This window comes from Cottoperca gobio, chromosome 5, assembly GCF_900634415.1.
Source record: "Cottoperca gobio chromosome 5, fCotGob3.1, whole genome shotgun sequence".
Taxonomy (NCBI): domain Eukaryota; kingdom Metazoa; phylum Chordata; class Actinopteri; order Perciformes; family Bovichtidae; genus Cottoperca; species Cottoperca gobio.
The window spans coordinates 16526999-16550457 of NC_041359.1; the positions used below are offsets into that span (position 1 = coordinate 16526999).

The 23459-nt window shown below is 40.5% G+C and overlaps 1 protein-coding gene across 1 annotated transcript in view; it reads left to right on the forward strand.

Annotated features, from left to right (window-relative positions):
* The window catches only part of cacna1da (calcium channel, voltage-dependent, L type, alpha 1D subunit, a), a 53179-nt gene that overhangs the window by 4129 nt on the left and 25591 nt on the right, over nt 1-23459 (forward strand). Inside the window, 11 exon segments of the mRNA XM_029432706.1 lie at nt 10542-10681; nt 13971-14149; nt 14345-14497; nt 15401-15597; nt 15988-16091; nt 17611-17777; nt 21245-21332; nt 21648-21674; nt 22144-22304; nt 22771-22996; nt 23157-23364. Of these exon segments, the coding sequence (XP_029288566.1) occupies nt 10542-10681; nt 13971-14149; nt 14345-14497; nt 15401-15597; nt 15988-16091; nt 17611-17777; nt 21245-21332; nt 21648-21674; nt 22144-22304; nt 22771-22996; nt 23157-23364 (1650 nt within the window).

Below are 23459 nucleotides of genomic sequence, written 5' to 3' on the forward strand. Positions count from 1 at the left end.
AGTCAGGCTGAAGCTTAACCTTTTGAAAATGCACTCCTCTGTGGATTCTTCTTTAACTGCACTATACATGTTTTTGCTGATCCTTAAACTGATCCTTATCCATTGCTTGCACAGGACTTTGGTTTAATGCTGCAGTGTCAACATTAAATCAGATAGGCCTACCAGAGGGCAAACAATGCAATCTTTCCCTTTTCAGCAGAGGTTGAACAATAGAATACTTTGTAGGGCAGGTGTGCCAGCTTGGCCTTAGTTGTTCTACAGAACTCACGCTGTAGTCACAGGAGGAGCATTAGAGGTAAAAGTGCTGAGCTAGTTTTGCTATAGCAGCCAGCAGGTAAGGCTGTAGGGAAGATTGCCATTTCACACCGCTCTGTCCTGCAGCCTCACAGGTGGACTGTTATGAAACCTGAGGTGGGGTGCTGAGAGGCCTGATGTGTAAAGCAAGGATCAAATTATATCACTAGGCTGCCGGACTAAGCAACGTTTTACTCAGTGATACATTCAAAAGAGGTGTAACTTTCAGCACAAAGAGACACTGAAACCTTGCAACAGACAAGCTGACTTCTAGGATCGTGGATGTGCAGACAGTTCACTTAGTGCATTGTCAGTTAACATTAACTCCTGAAAGGGAATAAATACTGAATCCGATCATTTGCTTGTGCTACACTGTCCACACAGTGCCTATATGTGCTGCAGAGCTGCTTGGGGTTAGAACTGTGCTATGCTGCAAAGTCACAGAGGCCTAAATAGCATGAGTCTGCCTGTCTTGTTAGTAAGGCTTGGTTAAATGCAGAAGCTCATTATAAATAGAAAGCAATTTCCTCCTCGGGTGGAACACAGGGCAAAAAATTGGGGTTCTGCTACCACCAGGAGGCACAAGTGAGTAACAGGATGTAGCGAGCACACACATGCACGTAAGACAACAAACCCTGTAAGGAAGTCACAGTCATTCCTTCATTCTTCTCCTTTCTTGCTCTTCCTTTGTTTAGTCATAAGACACACAACCCATCCTGCTTGTGACTGTGTCTCCTCTGCACCCACCTTGTCTAGGGGACAGACAAATAGTTTGCAACCCTCCTGCCTTTGCTTTAAGGTCACTTCTGACTTATCTTTCTGAGACTCAACACCCCGGGCAGCTCCTGCTGAAGGTAGCTGAGCCAAACAATGACCTTTTCGTGGTGAATATGATTCATACATCTCATCCTTCGTAAGGAAACACATAGCAAAATGCGTACGGTATCATGTAATGTTTGCCCGTACCACTGTTATTGCATAACTCTGGAGCCGCAGAGCTATTTATTTTACTGGGGACAAAAGGACACAAACATGTAAAGACTGAAATATCTGCGCACAAACCAATACAGAGGTCATTTTGATGGTAGCAGAGAACTCACAGCTTTAATCAGCTTCAGCATTTTTAAAACATGAATCATTTTGCTAAATATTTTTTTATATATGAATGATTGCTATTGACAGAGGGTGTATAAGAAATATAACTACACTTGAGAGTGGCAATATTATGTTTTGTGATACTGTATCAATTCTCAAAAACACCAGATTTTACGCATATGGTAAAAGTCGCAATACACTGCCTCGCTCATGGTGTTGATATATCACGATATACTGAATAGTAACCCGTGTATCATGAAGCATATCGTATCGGCAGATTCTCCCCAATACACAGACCTGCTATTGACAGAGGGATGAACACAAACACATACCACACATATTTTTGCCTAGTTTTATTGAGTAACTAGTTTAATACCTGGATTTTGGGTTCAAAATAATTTCCTTCGATGTCATCTGGTGTCACAATAAACTCTAGTGGTTACACAGTAAGAGGTGAGGGGTGCGGGAGAAGGTCATTGTAAACAACTGTCGTCCCTGTTTAACTAACAAGTGTAGCTTGTTTACAGTAATGACAGTTACATGCCTGTCATCTCCCTGTAATGTAATGGATAAGAGCGGCTGCTAAATGACATGTAATATGTAATGTTATTGTGTTTTCCACTCTGACATACAACCAGACAGCACAGCTTTTCTAATGCCATATTTAATTGAGACGGCAGGATTTGTACAAATAATTTCCATTATTTCACAAGTTGACATTCTTGCAAGTTTTTACAAAACGCAGCGTGCGAGTGAATATTAATGTATAACACAAACAGAAGCTATGTTGAATATTAAGATGACTCCTTTTTTTAAAATCAAGAAGTCCTCCACAAAAAACACTGTTTTATCCTCAAAATTAACATATGCTTGTCTTCACCTTTTAAATCGATTTATATAAACTGTTGCTTAGCTTTACGGCACACTGCTGTATTTATATGTTAAATATATATACTGCCTTATAGTTCATCAGCGACATCTGTAGGCCAACCGGCAGCAGAAGTTCCTGTCAAAGGTTCAGATACACTGCAGTTTAGCTGATCACACAGATCTATCATCAGTCATCCCCTAAAGCTTGCATCGACAGTCAGTTCACTCATGCACACTTTATCAGCATGCATCGGCGATACAATCAATACAGTTAATCAGCGACTTCAATGAACTCTCAGGCCTGTTACACAATACATAAGCCACGCTAAAACAAAGTGTCGGTAATATAATGTTGCATTTTCATGCAACTCTGTTACAGGCGTGAAATGCACATACTGTGTACCACAAAATGAGCAGCTACCAACAAAGAAGAAGTCATTTCTGATGTAAATACATACCAACAACCATCACAGTGCCAAACTTGTGACTTGCAGCCAATGCCTGTTGACTGATCACAGCCACCAAGTGCTTCAGTGTGACAACCAGCAACTGAGATTGTAGTGGTTCTTGTCAAAGATTATCAGAGGCACAATACAGTGAAGTTTCTTTTTTTGAGCTGACTAATATTGTCAATGCCTCCATAATTCCCTCCATCTTCCTTTTTCAAACTATTTTAAGGATGCAGTTTAGAAATGTTCTGCTCAGGTTCCCCCACCGCACTCTCGTTGATGCAGTTTGTTTTTGTTGTATTAAAGTGCCTTGCATTGTTTGACAGCTTTATAGTCACTCATAGACAAACCAAGGTCACAGTAATAGTTGTTTTCTCCAGCCTCTGTGCCAGTTAAATAGTGCGTATTGTACATTTATAGAATGGCAAACATGATTTAGAAACCCTTCATTTCCAATTTCCTGTCTCTATTTCCAATTCAAGTGTCAACTTGCCATTGTGGTTTTTTAAGTACTATTAATTTCCTAATGTTGCTGATTGCTACAGTCTTTGTTTTGATGTAGTAAACGTAGTCTATGGTTCAAGTCTATGCTCGGGGAGTTGATGACATGTATTTCCATATGAGGAGTGCTTCATGTGCCAATGTTTTGGCTGCGTGTGTAAAGAAGAACGTGTGATGGCTGAAGCAGTTGGCTGTGTGTGTGTGTGTGTGTGTGTGTGTGTGTGTGTGTGTGTGTGTGTGTGTGTGTGTGTGGGTGTAATGGCTGGCACAAGCAGCAACGTCTGGACTGTGGACTCCCATAGAGATGATGGTAGAAGTATGTGTTTAGTCACTTAACGTAACTGCTCATTTGCGGCTCACACTTGCAATGTCCCTGCTTGTTATCTTGAATGTGTATTTCGGCATGTGTGTGTGAGAGAGTAAAGAGGAAATCAGTTTGCTGTGTTGGCTTTGTGTGGACACTATGGGAAAGTGCAGTCATGATAAAGTACATGTAAAGTACATGTGCGTCAAACAGATCTTCTTAAAGGGGAACGGCCGACGATTTCTGAATTATTATTTTTTTCTCAGTCTCTGTAAATAACAGGTATGATAACATGATGTAATGTCAATGTCAGTGTGTGACAAGATATTTAATGATTTGTATGTTCTTTATTCTTTGTTGTTTTGTCCTGCTAATACTGCCAATGTAGGTAATGCAAATGTTGTGTAATGGCATTTTCCAGTTAAACTAGTTAACGTTGCTATAAAATTACAGTCAGTTAAAATATAAATAACATTACAAAAAATTAGTAAAACTAAGTAATAATGTAAAAAATACAACAGTATGCATAGATTCATAAATAATATAAATGTATGTGAAAACCTAATACATGTTGAAATAGATACAGTGTGAAAGTAAAACTGTTTAACTTTACATTTGAGCATCTAGGCCCCAAATGTCATATTTCACATTAATGCAGTTGTGTACTGACAGTCCATGAGCGGAATGATGCTATGTCCTATCCTTTGCTCGTCTTAACTGTATTGAACGAAAACGGCTGGCTTATTGGTTGTAAAACTGATTTTATGATGAATATCTTCTCTCAGGTGTGTGTCTCAGTAAATGACAAAACATACTAGTGAAACACAAAACCTCTAAACAGTAGAGTTGGAGATCACAAATCACTTTGCTGATTCAAATCATTTTGTTCAATTCAAAGTCACTGACTGATTTCTTAAGCTAAATGCACTTCAGTAGGTTCATCTTTTAAATTCAGTAGCACGTTTAGTCAGTTTGAGGTCCAAGTTGTCACGTTCAAGACAAAACAAGCCTGTGCAAACACTGCAGTGAGAGTTTATACCTCAGACGCCTACAGTATTATTTATGACTGAGTTATGATTGTTTCTGTTTCTTTCGCTGTCTTTTGATAAGAATTGTTCTTTTTCTTATCTTTTGTCTTTTGTTTGCTTTGGTGTAGAACAGATAGGTTAAGTTATGGTGTTAAACATCTACACACAGTAGAGTAGCATAATACATCTCTCGCTTTCTGCCGATGTGAAATGGACCAAATATTTACATTTGATCATATAACTTGCTACTATTGAACTATAATTGTTCCATTTGTATTTGCACTTTGCTGACTTTCCCAGTGTGTGTGTATGTGTGCATGTGAGGGTGACTGAGGTAGACAGGGTGAGAGAGATGAATTTAACATGCAAGTCATGATAACTGAGGATGACACCTAATCATAATGGGAAGAGTCGTTGAAGAGACAATGAAAACAGGTCGCAAACCCAGACAGAGCGGTGGAGGTACATTTGAGCAACAGTTTCTTTGCTAATCATGTCATGCAGATAATTTCACATCAGGAAAGACACAGTATTCACTGTATGGAGTCAGTTTACCAATACTTTTCGATTGAAGTCTTTCGATTCAATCTGTCCACTGCCTGCTTGAGCCAAAAGCTACGAAAGAGGAATTTCAATAAAAGTATAGAGCCGAGCTGATTCGCTGACGTGCAGTGTGGAGCTGAAGAGCCGGAGTTTGGCTTTTGGGATCTAACTTTAATTTCCTGAGTTATTTTGGTTTTGGTGATTGTTTTGGTTTCCATGACTGCTACTGTATATGTCATATGTGCTTCCTTACATGGACACACACCTGCACGCATGAATATGCTTTCTTACAGATTTACTGTGAAGTAATGGAGCACTAACATTTACAGGTACACTTTGCAAATGATGAACTACAAAGAGAGGAAACCAGAAAGGGAAGAGAGGGGGATCAGAGGTCTTTGCATTTGTAATTTGCATTGTGTGTGTGTGTGTGTGCGTGTGTGTGTGTGTGTGTGTGTGTGTGTGTGTGTGTGTGTGTGTCCTTATTTGTGATAGAGATAGAAGTGTGTGGGCTTGACTGAAATGAAAATACATGAGAATGCTTTATTCCCTGTGAGGTGTTGCAGCATTCAGGTTGCAGATTCACTATTTGCCTCTTTCTCTACACTAACAGTCACATGAACTCAGCACCCTTTTGTTTAACAGATACACGGCGGCTCTGCACAGATCTGAAGATCTGCTCTGTGCTGTGTCGTAGACAAATCCTATACTATATACACTGAGCTATTACTGCGTAAAGCCAAACAGGTATGTGACAGTCTATGGTCTGTGACAGCCGCAGCATTTTGGGAACTGAGAAAACATCTTGATTCAACGACTACATCGGTGTTCAATTCTGTCGACCGTGTAACTTTATATGGCAAAACTAAACGATACATCACAGAGCTTATGCAAGAAATATTCAGTGTGATGTTTTCTTCCTTTGTGAAGACATTGGTAGTGTGGGTATACTTAAGATGACCTGCACTTGTAGTGTTTTCCTTGGCAGAGTGACATCCACATCCTCACACAACTCCTGCCCGCCCCCACAGTGCTTCACGTACACACACACACATTAACATGTTGTGTACTCATACACCACACACACATACACATTTATATACTGTGCATACAAAGAGCTATATAGAGCGATATAAATTGCGGCATAAGAACAGATGTGTGGTACATGTATGGTATATGTCTTATTGTGTAATGTAGTCGACATTTTGTTTCTGCTGTTATTGTTTTATTGTTGGATTCAGTCAGTACTTTAAACATGAGCATTTGAACAACAAAAAAAGCGATAAAGAGACATGCAGAAACACATCCTACTATTTCCTGTTGAGAAGTAGCGGGAAATTCTAAATAAACTGTTATAAAATGTCAAATTACTGTACGTCGGATCAGCTGGTATGATAATGTAACAGGCTTTAAGATTAACGCACACTTAAACAGGCACCCCAACATAGCCTGCACACGCAAACACACTTATTTACTGTGAAAACCTGCAGCAGTAGGCGGTGAAGAAGCTCTAAATGCTGGCTACCCTCACCCCCTCCTGGCTTGGCTGGATGGCACTGACTGATCTATACAGACAGGGGAAAGGAAAGAGAGTTAGCGAGAGATGGAGAGCGCATGGGGGAGGGAGATGAAGCCGTAGAGTGATGTGGGAAGTCCTACAGAATATATGTCTGCTCATTGTGTGCAGGGTCAGATCCAAAATGACATTATAACGTTTCTGTGAGATCTGCTCTCAAACTGTCCCGTGGCTGATAGCTGCTGAGTTTACGCTCATGTGCTGCTGTGTCGTCTCACCATGCTGTTTGCTAGTATGTGCTGACTGTGTGTACTCCCCACTGTACTATATATGGTTTGTGTTGACATTGGTATTATGGCTTGTAGTTTTTTGTATTTGCTCTGCTTGTAAGCGCTCTGGTCGCACACAGATATCAAACATGCATGATGTCACTCTGACTCATGTGACTGTGCGCTCGCCGCCACAAGCTCTGATGTGTCTTTTCATACACGCACATGTAGTAACACTCAGGTGGTCATGTCATCAGAAATACATGAAATAGGCTGCACAATGCATTTGTTACAGAATTCATATACACTCTATATATATTAGTACTGCAGTGATTAGTCCGTCAATCTATAGAAGTTTTACCTGCATTAATCATTTTAAATAGTTGAGAAACTAATCGATATTGCCATACACAGCCCTGACATATATACTGTTTGTGTGACGGTTTCTGACAGATCATTTCCATCTTTAACAGCCGAGTTCGAATCTGACTTGTGGGCCTGTGCTGCATGTCATCCCCTCTCTCTCCCCCTTTCTCTCTCTATGGCTGTTCTATCCATTAAAGGCATAAAAGCCCCACCCCCCTCCAAAAGAAAACTGCAGAAAAGTAGAATGTCAAAGCCTAATCTTATAACATTACATTATTACGTTAACTAGCGACCTTGAACCTTACAATGATCACTAAAAAGAAAAAAGTAATTTGTTTACTTTTTCTTTTTACAATTATTCTCTCTTTTCCATTTAACTGTCATGCCATTAATAAAATACGGAGATATTTTATGGCTGCAGGCAATGTCGAGATTTATTACAGACCATCAGTCAGGATGACTGCCCGGCCTGGTTGACGTGTACATTTAATTTATTGGCACGAACTATGAGACCCGTGATTTAATCTGTCTCTGAGGAGCAAGCAGAGCCAGCTACAGACATAAGGGGGATATTTTCATCTAGTAACTTGGCAAAAAAAGTGGACAAGCGTATTTCCCAAATTGTCCAACTATTCCTCTAAATTCTCTAACTGTTTGTCATCCTGATTGTTTATACTGTAATTGTATTATGTTGGTCTATTCTGCACACACTACATGTTGCATATCCGGGTCTAAGGAGAGACAGTGTCGTAGCTGTACAGAGAGTAAAGGACACAGATTTGTGATTTGTGAAATTGGGCTTTACAAATAAAATTGACATGACTTTATTAGGGGATAGGACATGGTTGGTTTGGAAGCAATAATGAATATTAAAGCACAGTGTTTCATGTTCAATGTATTTTAGTACATATATTGAATTTAACAAACGTAACGCTGTGATTAGTTCTGATACTCAGGCGGAAGTTTAAAACAATAAAACAAGAAAATCAGTTTTATTGTATTTTTATGACTCCATTTCAACTCTTTATTAGTGTGCACAACATTTAATTGGTGCTTTTCAGTGTGTAGTCTGGGAGAAGATAGATGGAGCCTTATGGGCATTGCACACAGGCCCATTTGAATTCTTAATAGGTTTGCATTACCAACGTCCCGCACGGCTCAGTCATATGGCGAGTTATGTAGAAGAATGCGTGGTTGAGCGGGTTAGCATCCTTTGTCATGTGGAGATGTGAGTGTGAGATGAACTGAGGCTTGCCTTTAGAGGGGGTCGACGAGGAGCATTTATTATGTCGTGTGGTATCCTGTTTTGCATTAGTTTGTTATGCGCTGTTAGCGTGCAATTTAGGACATAAATATGTGCCGTGTCTGTCTGTGTATGCGTGAGAGCATGATGTATCATGTTGTGTGTGTATACCTAACAGAATAGCAGCAAGCGAAGTAAACATATGAACTACTTGTTGTATGCATATAATGTATGAGGAAAGAGAACGTAAGTCTCTTTACAGCACAAATAAACTAAGATGAGTCAGAGATATTTATGGTCATCCCCAAAGGCCTCACTCTCCTTCTCGTTCTGTGTCTCTCCCTCGTTCTATTTATGCTCACAGTTTAACTTGCTGATGATTTAATAAATTGCTGGTTAATTGAGAGGGAATAGTTATCATTTGTTATTATATTAAATGCTTTCTCCAACCAGGAAGTGTCAATTTGTTCATGTTCATAAATGTACTGCGCCGTGGAAAGCTAAAACTGTCCTGACAACATATTACATGCTGCTTTCTGCATCTTTACAATTGTTACTGCTGCAGAACACACAGGAAAAAAAAATATTACTAATTCTAAATTCCCATAGAAAACGTTAGATTACCAAAAGATTACTGCAGCAGCAGTTTGGTCCTTTTCATTCGATAAGTGTTCACTTGTCTCTCCGTCACTTCCCTTCCATCCTTGTATGAATTGTTCTGTTCTGCTCCCTGCGGCCTAAGCATGCTCTGTCACAGAGGCAGCAGCCATAAGCTTAACTCAACCTTTTACTTCAGCAACAAAGAGGCCCATGTCTTCTATTCTGGGCTAAGTGCTTCTCACAATCTGCAGTAAACTGTTGGGAAAACGAGACCCACAGCCCACAGCGCTCCTGCATTTATGGTGTCTGCAGAGAACACAGAGCAAAGCATTTAGGACTCCCTCAGGTGGAAGAGGTTATTATTTATATAATATATATACTGTATAATACACACACACACAAAACAACGTGTGTGTGTGTGTGTGTGTGTGTGTGTGGGTGTGTGTGTGTGTGTGTGTGTGTGTGTGTGTGTGTGTGTGGCTTTTAGCATTTGTCTGTATTGTGTATTATAAAAGCCTTTGGGCGCCTCATGTGAAAAGTTAAATGACTATTAGCATTGACAGACAGATATTATGGATACCAGCCTGTGTGCAGTTTACGTTGACCTGCCTCATGCCTAAAGGATAAAGAGGGTTTCATATCTACACGTCCCAGGACTGTCCTAAATAAACTGAGTCACCCTGTGGTGTGTCCACCTTCAGCATGTTACACATCGCACTGCACTAACATGAACATACCACCTTTATCTAGCAACGTGTGCCTCCGTTGTTAGCTTCACTCTCAATCGACCTCAACCTGATGGCTTTATGTTCCCGTGTTATCTCTGCAATGCTGAGTTACATCACTGCTTCTGGTCTCTTACACACCCTCTAAAAACTTTTCTTTGTTTATTCTCTCAGATACATTCATACAGCGGTGGGCGACAGATCTCTGACTGGTAGTTCAGTTTAGTGAATCAGTGTTTTCACCTATCGACGGCCGTTTTGTCCTTATTTGTGCTTTTTCCTGTTTTTCGTCAACAAAGACGTACACGTGTACAAAGAGTTGCAAAAGATTACCGGCTGACAAAGCCGAGCAACGCTGACCTTCATATCACATATTATCAATTAATCTTCCAAGCTAATAACTTTTTTTTTTTTGGATTACAAAAATGACTAGTTATATCCTGTTGTGTAGGCTCAGAAGGTACATGCATATCAGAGGTCAGCTGTCCGTACACTTTCTTCTTTCTGGTGCTCTTTTATGTTCTTGCACATTGAGGTTGTTCTTGTGTGTACTAATACATAAAGCCAAAGAGCTGGATTGTAAATGTTTACATCAGATTTCTTATCCGTTCATGTCAGTGTGTTCTGTGTGTGTTTTCCACACAACACACGGTATTAATGCCATGCTAATGCTTTTTTATGATATTCCATCTAGTTCCTTCCACAACTATTGTTCTCTTGTTTTCTGTGTGTCTGCAGGAAACAGTTGAATATGCCTTCCTTATCATTTTCACAATTGAGACCTTTCTGAAGATTATCGCCTATGGTTTAGTGATGCACCAGAATGCGTACGTGAGAAACGGTTGGAACATGCTGGATTTCGTAATTGTCGTCATAGGGTAAGTCAATAACTTTTGTTATTTCAATTGACTTATATATTATAAAGCACAGTGAATAATGTATTTGATTAAACCAATGACTGGTTCCAGTGGGCATCATGCCAGCTGATTTAGCAGATCCTGAGGTTTTGTTTTTTCAGTGTGAAGCTTTAGATTTAGATTTAGATCTGAATTTGACAGTTGCAGTTTACAGAGTCTCTGAGAGAGGCAGTCAGTGTTAAAGTTAAAGTTGCTTAAGCCTCTGTTCCAAGCAGCCAAGTGCTAATAGAGACCCTCATACACCCACAGTATATGACCCAGAAAAGACAGAGAAAATAAATCAGAGCTTTACCACCACTGGAGTGAGTCACCATCTCTCCATACTTCATCTCTTCTCCAACACTCCCTCCCGTTTTTCCCTCTCCTCTCCTCTCACTTACTGTCTTTCGCTCACACTCTCCCATCCTGCTCTGCTTTGTCTCTGCAGCTCTTTCTTATACTTCCCCCTTCCATTTTGATCTTGAACGTCATGCTTTACACTTCCCCACCTCAATCTGTCCTCATTTCTTTCCCCTGCACACTCTCCTCTTGTTATCTTCATCCTTATCGCAGCGTCTCTTTTTTCTCCTCTATCTTCCTTCCTCTCTCTCCTCTCCTACACACAGTCCAGTGGGTAGCTGGGTCAGATCTCTGTCTGTATGCAGCATGCAGGGTTGATCTGCCATGCAGTCGAATGCAAAGACGGCTGCTCCTGCTATGAAGGGTGACTGCTGCCGATAAATCGCTGAAATAATACTACCAGTACCAAAACATAGCCGTGTCGATATGGCTCTCAAACGGTTGTATAAATTAAAGTCAAAAGGTCAAGGTTCATCCCCCTTCACAACAGGCTTCAATATGTGTGTGTGTCTTTGTATTTATAGATTACAGCAGGTCACGGTATGGTTCAACAGGTTAGATAAAGGTTGTAGGCGATCCAAAAAAACAAACATGACATGCTGGATTGCTAGATATGTACATATGTTTACATTTGATCATTTTCAAATATATGTTATACAATTTTATCATGAGTTTTATATAAGAGCATGTACATTTTTCTTTTCCAGATTTTCCATGTAGCAAGTGTTTCCATTCTTTTCGGTACAGAAATACATTAAAAACAATGGATGACTAAAACAGAAGATAAAGATAAATAACATTCCTAAAACACTGTTAGCGTAGTTTACAATTTAAAGTGATGGGCTTAAACAGTTGTAACAAATGTAATCCACTTGTATGACGTGAGGAGACACAGGGAAGTTTTGCACCTTGACTGGTAAAGAAACCTGATGTATCACTTTTATGAAAGCGGTTTTTCTCACGTAAAAAGGAGTCAAAAGGTGTCAATATGTTCTCTTTTGAAAATGACTGGATGAGTAATGAAACCCCAGTGGCAGGCGGTCAGTCTTACAGCTGTGAGTCAATACAACATAAGTCTGAGCAGACTGTGCTTATAGGCCCTCAGAACTCCTTCCCAAAGGCAGCTTCATTCACTGCTTTTAGTCCACAGCTTTGATGTGATGTGTCAAGATGATTTCCCCTCTTGGCTAGGTGAGGAATGTCTAACTGACTGTAATGAAGTGTCCTCTTTCATGGTGAGACCTTTGTTCACTGCTGATTTCACGTTTGGGTCACTATAGGAAACATTTATCTGCTGTTTGTATACGTTTAACTGGGTACCGAGACAGAGAGCGTGAGATGCTGCTGTACTGCACTCTCAGCCTCGCACCTGTTTTTATTACGCAAAGAAATAACTGACAAATGTTTTTGACAGGTGTCAAAAATACTATGAATATGTGGAAGCTACCCGTTTGTATACCATTTATTCACATTACATTTTGCATGGGATTTAATATATGTGATGGTGCGCTTGTTAATCCAACTGTATCCTGGTAACAGTATGGTTTGTGGGTGGCTGTAAAGTAAACTGATGACACATGCTACATTATAGTTTCACATATAAATGATGCTTTCAGGGATCAACAGTAAAATACAAACGCTCTCAGCCAGGAAATAATTTTAAGGGCGAGATGTCTCAGTTTGACAAAACAAGTATCCAATCAACGGCATTATCAAAAAGTCCCAGAATGACGTTATTGATGTGTGAGAGAACACACACAGGGTTTACTTAGTGATAAGGTGAAGACGCTGAATGTTTGAGTTGTCAGCTGTTAAGCTAACCACAATTTATCAGCTGTTTAATGATCTATGGTCACTGTTAATAAAATGAGTTAAGGGAGTAAGAGCAAAGTAAGTAAATACAAAGAGCAGGATATATCATTACTTCCTCATTAATAAATGATCACTATGATGATCAGTTAAGGCATGTTAATTCACAGTTACTTTATATATTTATTGATATGCGTCCAAATGATCTGGCATTGAAGTTACATAAAATGTGGTTTCAGACCCATACATTGTGTCAGCCTCTGAAAGCAGAACAACCTATTCTAACAGAAATACAAAGCTGGTCATCAGATGCAAACATGAACATGTTGCTGCTGCACCCGATGGTATTCGTGCCACATGAACAACCTACGAGGTGGAACACGAGCTGTTGTTTTTTGAAATGATTACATTTGTGTGTCGTTGTTGTAGAAGTGGAGTGTAGCACAGAGAATGAAACCAGAATCATCTCGCAGGGGCCAATTAGAGGAGAATTTACTGGAATGGAAAACATGGCTTTATACTTCTGTGAGAATAGCTACTTTTTTTTGTCTATGCTATTATCGGCCTGGAACTTTTCATCGGTAAAATGCACGCGACCTGCTTTATTCCTGGCTCAGGTACGCCCTTCCTGATTTTCTGTTGTACACATAAAACTTTGTCAACTTTCTATTCGTTAACACTACTGTGCTCTGACATTCAACAAACATCAAAATGCATTTCTGGATTCTGAAGGAGAAAATATATGTTTAGTCTGACAACATGTCGGCCCAGTTTAACAGGTGAACAAAGGATTTTAACACAAGTCAGGTTGACATAAAATAATTGTTGAGCAGAAATCAGAAACCAGAATCATCTCGCAGGGGCCAATTAGAGGAGAATTTACTGGAATGAAAAACATGGCTTTATACTTCTGTGAGAATAGCTACTTTTTTTTGTCGATCGACTAATAATCGATCTATTGATTAATCATTTCCGCTCTACTATATTACATAAGGATGCTCTGGACTATACAACATAGCAGCTCCGGTGCATGTTACATGCTATTCAGAATGTTTTCCTCAGCAGACTAATAGTGCGAGGTTCTGTCTTTGCTCTCTGACAGACTCTTCAGTGTTGTCTTGGAGCTTTTGACCAAAGAAGAGAAGGTAGAAAGCGAAGCAGAAGGAGAAATTAACCATCCTTCAATGCAAGGACACGGAGGTAAACCAGGTGGATTCGATGTTAAAGCCCTCCGAGCCTTCCGTGTGCTGCGACCCCTGCGGCTGGTCTCAGGCGTACCCAGTAAGTACTGAGCTCCATATACCAACACACAGACAACCCAGTGTGACCCCATACATACGATAGGCATGTGTTGTATATAATGGTTCTTTTTAATTAACTATATGTGGTTCTAGATGTAACCCTGTATCAAATTTGTAGAAAAATAAAAGAAGAAACTTCCTACTTACAAATGTGTTTACTTCCCTCCTTGCGCAGGTTTACAAGTGGTGTTGAACTCCATCATTAAAGCCATGGTCCCGCTGCTTCACATTGCCCTGCTGGTCTTGTTTGTTATCATCATCTATGCTATTATCGGCCTGGAACTTTTCATCGGCAAAATGCACGCGACCTGCTTTATTCCTGGCTCAGGTACGCCCTCCTGATTTTCTGTTGTACACATAAAACTTTGTCAACTTTCTATTCGTTAACACTACTGTGCTCTGACATTCAACAAACATCAAAATGCATTTCTGGATTCTGAAGGAGAAAATATATGTTTAGTCTGACAACATGTCGGCCCAGTTTAACAGGTGAACAAAGGATTTTAACACAAGTCAGGTTGACATAAAATAATTGTTGAGCATTAAATATTACACAAACTGAAGCTTCAGGCGATCTTTTTCATAATTGCATCTCAATCACGTTGATAAAACGTGATGAGTGTATTTCTAGTTGCAACAACATGACAGAAAGGACATTCCCAAATTATATCTACAGTATAAAAACACTGTTACATTTAGCTGTCTTTCTTTACCTTTTTCTTTTTTACAATGTAGATGTCTCGTGTAGGTGTGGAAATTTTACAATCTGACATGGCAAGTCTCTTCTTGGGTCCCAAAATTTAATTACCTGCTGGCAACTGGCCATGTTGTTCTGTCCCAGGGGGGCTGCTTAAACACAGTGTTTGTTTCTCCCTCCTTCCCTTGGACATGGCGCTGCTCTGCATGTTCATTTGAGTAATGCCCAGTGAGACTGTTTTCCTGGAGAACAGCAGCTTTCTCCTTGCAGATGAGGAGAGAGGCAGTCAAGTTTACACTTCATGGTGGAAAAAATTCCCCTCGCTTGAAACTACTTGTCCTCTGTTGGTCCTAGCAAGTGTTAATTCTTCAGCTAAGCCTAAATGGGCCAGATATAACAATACATTGTAATTAAACATGGTGAAATTGTCTGAGTAGTTTGAGACCCCTGTTTAAAATAATCAAATATTTCAAATGCAGTTGTTTTCCGCATGTGTGACGATTACAAACATAATTTCTTCGTCTCTTTCTTTAGATGGGATAGCAGAAGAGGAACCAGCTCCATGTGCCATCTCAGGGCACGGGCGACAATGTCCCATCAACGGCAGCGAGTGCAGGGAAGGCTGGCAAGGTCCCAACGGAGGCATTACCAACTTTGACAACTTCCTGTTTGCCATGCTGACAGTGTTTCAGTGTATCACCATGGAGGGCTGGACGGACGTGCTGTACTGGGTGAGTCTCTGCCCTCCCAGTCCAATATCCTGAGACTGTCACACGCCTTCAGCTTAAATGTCTTCTCACATCAGACGCACATGTGACTGACATTCTGATGATGAAGCTGCTGATAACTTCCTGAGGCAGCTCTTATCACTCTGATATGATTGATGGACTAAATGATTGAATGCATTCAACAACTCACAACAACAATAAGATGCTATCCTGGTACTTTTAGTATTTCTGCAAGATCTCTATTTTTCTTCATCTGAAGAAAGAGCTACTTTTGTCTAACCTTTCTTCTGCTCTTTTTCTCTGAAAGTTTCTACCTTTAACCGTTTGTTTCACTCTTTTCTTCCTCTCTTCCCCCTTCCTCTCCTTCCTCTGTCGTGATGCTTGTTCCTCCAGATGAACGATGCAATGGGCCTTGAGCTTCCATGGGTATACTTTGTCAGTCTTGTGATCTTCGGCTCCTTTTTCGTTCTTAACCTGGTTTTGGGTGTGTTGAGCGGGTAAGCACCTTCCTCTCTTTGCTAACAGAGACCTTCTGCTTGATTTCAGGCCGGAGGTTCTCTGCTCTTCTATGTGTCTGTTAACGGGCTACTTTTGGCTCCTGTAGGTCAACGACGCCATCGGATGGGAAACACCTTGGATTTATTTTGTTAGCCTGATTATTCTGGGATCCTTTTTCGTGTTAAACCTTGTGTTAGGTGTGCTGAGTGGGTAAGAGGAAACTTGTGCAGTGGTTTTCGTTTGCAGTGTGCAAAGCGTGTATGCAGTGGTGTGTTGTGCACTCTGGCACTGCTTACTATGTAGTGTTAGCCCGTAAATGAGTACATCTACGCTGCAGACTCTTGGGATGTAAGATCCTGACAATCTTTATACAATAATATTGAGATATTAAACCTGTGATTGGCTATTCTGCGTTAGGAGCACAAGATAAATGAATGTTCTTTCTCAGGCGTTCTTCTCTGACCTCTGTTGCCGTCTAACTATGGCGTCCTTTCCCCGCCAACTGCAAAGTGAGCGTTTCCTCCCCCACCCCGTCCTCAAACCCACCCAACCTTCTGAGAGAGAAATTAATCTTATTCCTCGCCCTTCACTCCCTCTGCGTTCCTAAGCTCTCTCAAATCCCAGTTTGCTTTCCCAGCTCTGTGGAGTGGGGGTGGGGTATTACAGTAGAATCAACTCTCGATGGTTGACCAGCCTGAAAAGCCTGATTTAAAAAAATAAATTAAAAAAGCCAACAAGGTTAACAGAATGATCAACTCAGACACTCTTTACAGTCCTGTCAGCTGCTTTACATTGGCATAATTTATCATCTGCATCAACTTTCAAAATGCTGTTTTATAAATACTGCTGTGCTTCCCTCTCACCATCAAGTGTCATTGTTTTTGTCTTTTTCATTATCACAGTTTAAATACATATTTTATTGACAATATCCCACCGTGAACGGAACATATTTACGTACCGTCTTCTGAATCCTTACATATTTTAGTTTCCATGGTCGTTGTTTTATATAATCTTTGAGTTCAGACGCTGTGCAAATGTTTCGTGTCTCTTGAAACCATCTGTCCACCTAAATTGCCTTTTCTGTATGATTAAGATGCTCGCCTGAAGGATACGCTACTGTACTGTCGGGATCTAAATATAGTGCTGTGTTGTCTTTCAAAGGTGTACATCTCCCTCCAGTGGCTAGGGTTCACAAAAACATACAAGGCATTAAAAGGTTGTGATTGAAGTATGTGAATATATATATATATATATATATATATATATATATATATATATATATATATATATATATATATAAATATAATATCTTTATTCAGTGTAGTGAAAAATCATGTTGCATATTATTTAATACAGGAAGGAAGACTCCTCCATTTCGTGTGACAAAACATTTTTCTTGTTTGCTGTGAAAGTAAGTTTCTCTTTCTGTGTGTGTGTTTTTGGTCTTTTATGCACTCTTTTGTATTTGTATGTGTGTACGTTTTTTGTCCATGTGCAATCTGCAATCTGCAAACTCAGAGAGTTCTCCAAGGAGAGAGAGAAGGCCAAAGCCCGGGGAGACTTCCAGAAGCTGCGTGAGAAGCAGCAGCTGGAGGAGGATCTGAAGGGTTATTTGGATTGGATCACTCAGGCTGAGGACATCGACCCCGACAACGAGGATGAGGCCGATGAGACCAAGCGCAACCGTAAGAACCTTCTCCCTTTCCTCCCAGAGTGATGCTGCGCCGGCATCACAAGAGCCCTTCGATACAGCAAACTGATCGAATCTGTTACCGCCACATCGAGAAAACTATCCAGTAGTGTGTATTATTGTTGACTTGAGAGGGCTGTGAACTAATTTGCAGTATTTTTATATAATCCGGAAATGCAAGAGTTCGGACTCCAGAAATCTATAATGTGTCAATGTTACAAAATAAAATAAAATAAAAAGGAAAACAGTTGATTAGCTAAAAGATATTTCTCTCTGGAGGTGAAATATGTATTCCATAATAGTGTTTAAAACAAAACCGGGTCTTTTCCTTGCACTCCTGTGTCCATTGGGCTGGAGAATGCTCTATTTTTCTTTTTGTCCCAGATAACTGGTCAATCATATTGAGACATATCTAGCACAGATACAGCGGGGATTAATTAGGAGAAAAGAGCCTATAAGTTCAAACATGGGCTCCTATTTTAGCCCTACAATGTTGCATCAACTTTTAACAAAACTGCAAGAGCAAATCCACCAGAGAGGAGAGAATGTTCTCGACCGGCAGTAGCATCAATAGTCCATGATGCAATTCATGCAGATGTTTTGTTGGACTGATTGACATAAGTAGATGAAGCCGGTTGATCGAACTTGGCTGCAGGTCAAAGGTCAGTTACACGGCAGTAATTGCACTATTAACAGTTTAATAACAATTCATGATGGTATTGTACCATAATGATGTAAAAACTATGAACAATATTTGTGCTGTAGTCAATGAGACCTTCTTGGCTTTACACAATGCACACACTTAGATACATACCTACATAACATAGAGGTGTGCATGTATTGGCTTTGAGGTGTTTGAAGCAGAGCCGTACAGACTCTTCTTATCTTCACGCTCGATGGAAGTCACTGATGGAAGTGGAGCACGCTGTGACTACCACTGGAGTTTATCTGAGAAGGGTAAAAGGGAAAAAAAAAGATGTTACTTGAGCAGTAGAAAAATTCTTAATCCAAATCCTCTTTATATAAGCAGCACATGATGCAGAGTAGAGAAACTTCAACTGGTTCACCTTATAGTTTGAGTTGTAGGATCTTTATTTTTTACACTGTTCATTACGATTTTCCCTCATTTGTTTTATGTATTCTGTCCATTTACTGTCGCCTCTCCCACCTGTCTTTTCCTCTAGTCATACTTCATGTATAAAGTGAAAGTTTAGGCTCCTAAAGCTGTGGAGGTTCTGTGTGACGAGGAGGCAGGTCCATACTGCTTTTCTTCAACATCCATCCCGGCTTTTGGTGTCTGTCGGCGATACATGACGGTCCCCTGCTAACACGTTGACATGCAAATACTTCAATTCGCACTGTAACATGTTAGTACAGGGCGTCGACACCTGCAGGCGCCTTCAGTGACTAACAGCTCTCCATGTTGTTCTTCTGCCCTCCTCAGTGTCCCGAGCCCCCGTGGCTCCTGCTGCTCTTGTCATTGTTGGATATTGATATTTTGAATACTGTTGTTGTCCTGTGGTGCTTGTCTGCTCTGACCCATTTTGATAGCAGCCCATTCTCGCCCCCCATGTCCCTCTGCTGTGCCGTTGTGTCTGAATGCATGGGCTTGCATGCATTACACATGAAGGGGTGACTCTGGCTGACCTTACTGAGAAGAAGAAAGGAAGGTTTGGGTGGTTCAGCCAGTCGTCCGACACTCATGGTAAATCCTGTGGTTTTCCCTCCAGTGTTCTCTTGCTTTTGTGTGTGTGTGTGTGTGTGTGTGTGTGTGTGTGTGTGTGTGTGTGTGTGTGTGTGTGTGCGTGTGCGTGTGCGTGTGTCAGTTTTTATTCAAAAATCAGACCAGAATCAGTTGTTTTCTTTTTTTACAAATATTACAGTTGTTAGGAACTCGCTCCTGGTGCAACAGGACAGGGAATCATTCAACACAACATACTAATAACTAAAACATTATATACATTAGAACATATTAAAATACACAAAGTATCATACATAGAAGAGATAAGCTAAAACTAGAAAAACCTTAACGTGTGAAAGGAAAGGTAATTATTAGAATATTCAAAATATCATAACAATTAACAAGTCAACCATAAACTAAAAGTGCCAGAACGAGGTTTACAGTTTGTTGTTTTTTATTAACATGCTGCTGCCGGCAAAAAAACATTTACTTTATGACTAAACCTCAATCTATCAGTGAAGAATCAATGATCTGTTCTTAATACTCTACATTATTAGTGAATTAATCAGGACCTAAAACAAGGACACTAATTAAAATTATAAGCAGCAGTGTGTCCTTTTAATCCCAGTTGGAGCATCCGAAACTGAGTGAGTCTGTGTGTGTGTGTGTGTGTGTGTGTGTGTGTGTGTGTGTGTGTGTGTGTGTGTGTGTGTGTGTGTGTGTGTGTGTGTGTGTGTGTGTTGCTGTGCATCACTATGTGCTTTACTATTGTGTTAAACCTGTCGTGTCCTAGCATCACAGCCTTTTCCAGTTTTTGTTCTCTCCTTTTTTCCTCCCTTTTATTTTTTTTTCCAAAGATCTACTGGTTCTAAATAAAAAGCCTACTCATTAACTGAGTCTGATATGGAATAGAAATGCAGCTGTGTTTGATAGCAGGCACGCCCCGTTTCCTTTCCATGTCCCATTTCAAAAGCAGGGGCTCAGTATGAATATAGGAAACAGGGCTAAACCCAGATCACTACTCCAGCAGTCAGCACTATTTTCAGAGCTGAGAGCTGTCCGACCACTCAGGAATCAAAGCCAACACGTCTACATAAGCTAAGCAGCAGAACACACCATGCTCCCTCGTACGAGTTAAAGCACTGAGACGTTTCGCACAGTTAATCATCATCTGTCTGCGCAGACAGTCTTTCCGCAGCGCTGGCAGTACTTTGAGTGTAGCATTTCAGAGACAGCTTTAAGAGCTCTGTCCTCCTCGGCCTGCTCTCCTCTTCCCTCTGCTCCCTCATTGTCTGCATCAGTCAGCCCTCATAGAGCAGCTGTCCACTCGCCTGTCCCATGTCAGCTCCCTTTCAGCACTTGGTAAATGATACTAATGATGACAGTGATGCACTGCCACAGCGCTTAGCTCCTTCCTCTCTATGAGGTTGAAAGTTTTGTAGCTGCAACGTGGCTTTGCAATAAAAAATACAATCATTTTGTTACTTTTCTTTTTAAATCACTCTCAAATAAGTGTGATGCGCTTTGGAGCGTGATCTTTTTTTTTTTTTGTATCTTTGCTGATTAGTAAAGTATGTTCCTTTAGTGTATCTTTTTGCTTCCTTTTGAAGAAATGCCTGTCAGAATAACCTGATGTGATGAAGGCAGTCTCCATTTTATTTCTTTTCACACTTCCTCCCTCTGGGATGTAGTGCACTGTGAGTCTATCTGAAGAATCTTATGCGGCAGCGAAGCGCATATGAGTATTATCTTGTAAATGTCTGCTTTATTTGCTGCTGCAGCGAGCGTTCCAGCCAGCGAAACAGAATCTGTGAACACCGAGAACCAAAACGGAGAAGATGAAAAGACACCATGCTGCGGACCTCTGTGGTGAGAACTTTGAACAACAACACCACTGCTATTTCTACAGAGATACATCCGATTGCTGTCCCTTCTGGTGTGACTGTTCCTACAGAGATGTACAAACATCAGTCTCTTGAGTTACAGCACAAACAGCCACATTTGATCTTCTAAGTGCTACTTTCTTAACCTTTTGATTTGTGATTTAAAGCAAACAACTCACCTGCATGTGTATATATTACCTTCCTACTCTTCAATGCTGCTCACTTTTGCGGCTGGACACTTCTTTTCTAGCATCTGCTACAACCTTCATTTTTTAAACTTTGACATTCTTCTTTCTTTCAGTCAAAAAATTTCAAAGTCAAAGTTCAGGTCAGTATCTCTGTGGGTCTTTGTCTCTGCATGGTGCATATAGCTGTTGCTATAGGGGTTCATGCCCAGCATTATACAGATTTGTATTTGTAAGTGCTTGGCTTTCATTTTTACTGTATTTTAATGAGACTTTACTGGGGATGATACATCAACAGCTTTTAGAAAGTCAGCATGTACCATAAGGTATTTTTATAGAATAGTCTTACGCAGTATTTTTCACCTCATCTACTGTACAGTATGACTTGCAAAAAATATATCGATGTAGTCCCTCCGTGGCTCTTCCCCCTCACTCCTCTGCATTATTCTGTAGTGATTTACTTAAAAAAAACACTGAGCTGATGTATTTATTCTATTGTTTAGACACTGAAATCTATATGACCAGATCCTGTGTTCTTCCAAATCAATTCATTAGCAAAGCGAGACACATTAGTGTTGTTCTTCGTCCTGATGTTGGTATCTCCTCCCACAGTCGGCGCTGGCGCCGCTGGAACAGGTTCTGCCGCAGGAAGTGCCGGTTGGCTGTCAAATCGGTGCCTTTCTATTGGCTGGTCATCATCCTGGTGTTCCTCAACACGCTCACCATATCATCAGAGCATTACAACCAGCCTATGTGGCTGACACAAGTGCAGGGTATGAACAATACTTCAGTACACATCAAAGTCTTTTCTTTTCTTTAATAATTAATTTTGTATTGACCTCATTTGTCTATTGTTTAGTTAGTAGGCTAACATACATCTCAATGAAACTAGGTTCAAAATTCAACGATGAGCGATGTGAAAACAACATTTCAAAGGATTTCTTATTTTGGACATCAATGTGACGCATTCTTTTAAACATTTGAATAATTTTCTCATCTTTTTGAATACAAAATGTATAATAATATATTTCTATTCAGATTTTATTTATTAAAATGCATTTTATTGTGTGCAGCTACTATATTTGTGCAGCCTTGGCAGCAAGTTTTAACAGCAGCGATGATTCTTTCATATCTTTCGAAGCAAAAACATCTCAACACATATATCCCCCTAACCTCTTATCGCACTCTCTCAATTTATTTGTGTTTTTTTAATGTTCTGTATTTTTCTGTGGGTTTCAGATGTGGCCAACAAGGTGCTGCTAGCCCTGTTCACATGTGAAATGTTGGTGAAGATGTACAGTCTCGGGCTGCAGGCTTATTTTGTTTCACTGTTCAACCGCTTTGACTGCTTTGTGGTGTGCGGAGGAATCACTGAAACTATTCTGGTCGAGCTGGAAATCATGTCTCCTCTCGGTATCTCTGTGTTCCGCTGCGTCCGCCTGCTGAGGATCTTCAAGGTCACACGGTAAGACTGTTACCATGCTGTGTGTGTGTGTGTGTGTGTGTGTGTGTGTGTGTGTGTGTGTGTGTGTGTGTGTGTGTGTGTGTGTGTGTGTGTGTGTGTGTGTGTGTGTGTGTGGTGTTCAGTTCATAACCTGTCTTTCCTTCTCTCCACTGCTTTATAGTCACTGGCAGTCTCTAAGTAACTTGGTGGCGTCTCTGCTCAACTCCATGAAGTCCATCGCTTCCCTGCTGCTGCTGCTCTTCCTCTTCATCATCATCTTCTCCCTGCTGGGAATGCAGGTGTTCGGTGGAAAGTTCAACTTTGACGAGACTCAGACCAAGAGGAGTACCTTTGACAACTTTCCCCAAGCCCTCCTCACTGTGTTTCAGGTATTTACAGTTTGGATTATGACAGAACTGTGACACCAGAGGCGCTCCCGTCTGAATAGCAAACGTTAAACATTTGCTCGTTGGTGCCTTCTGGA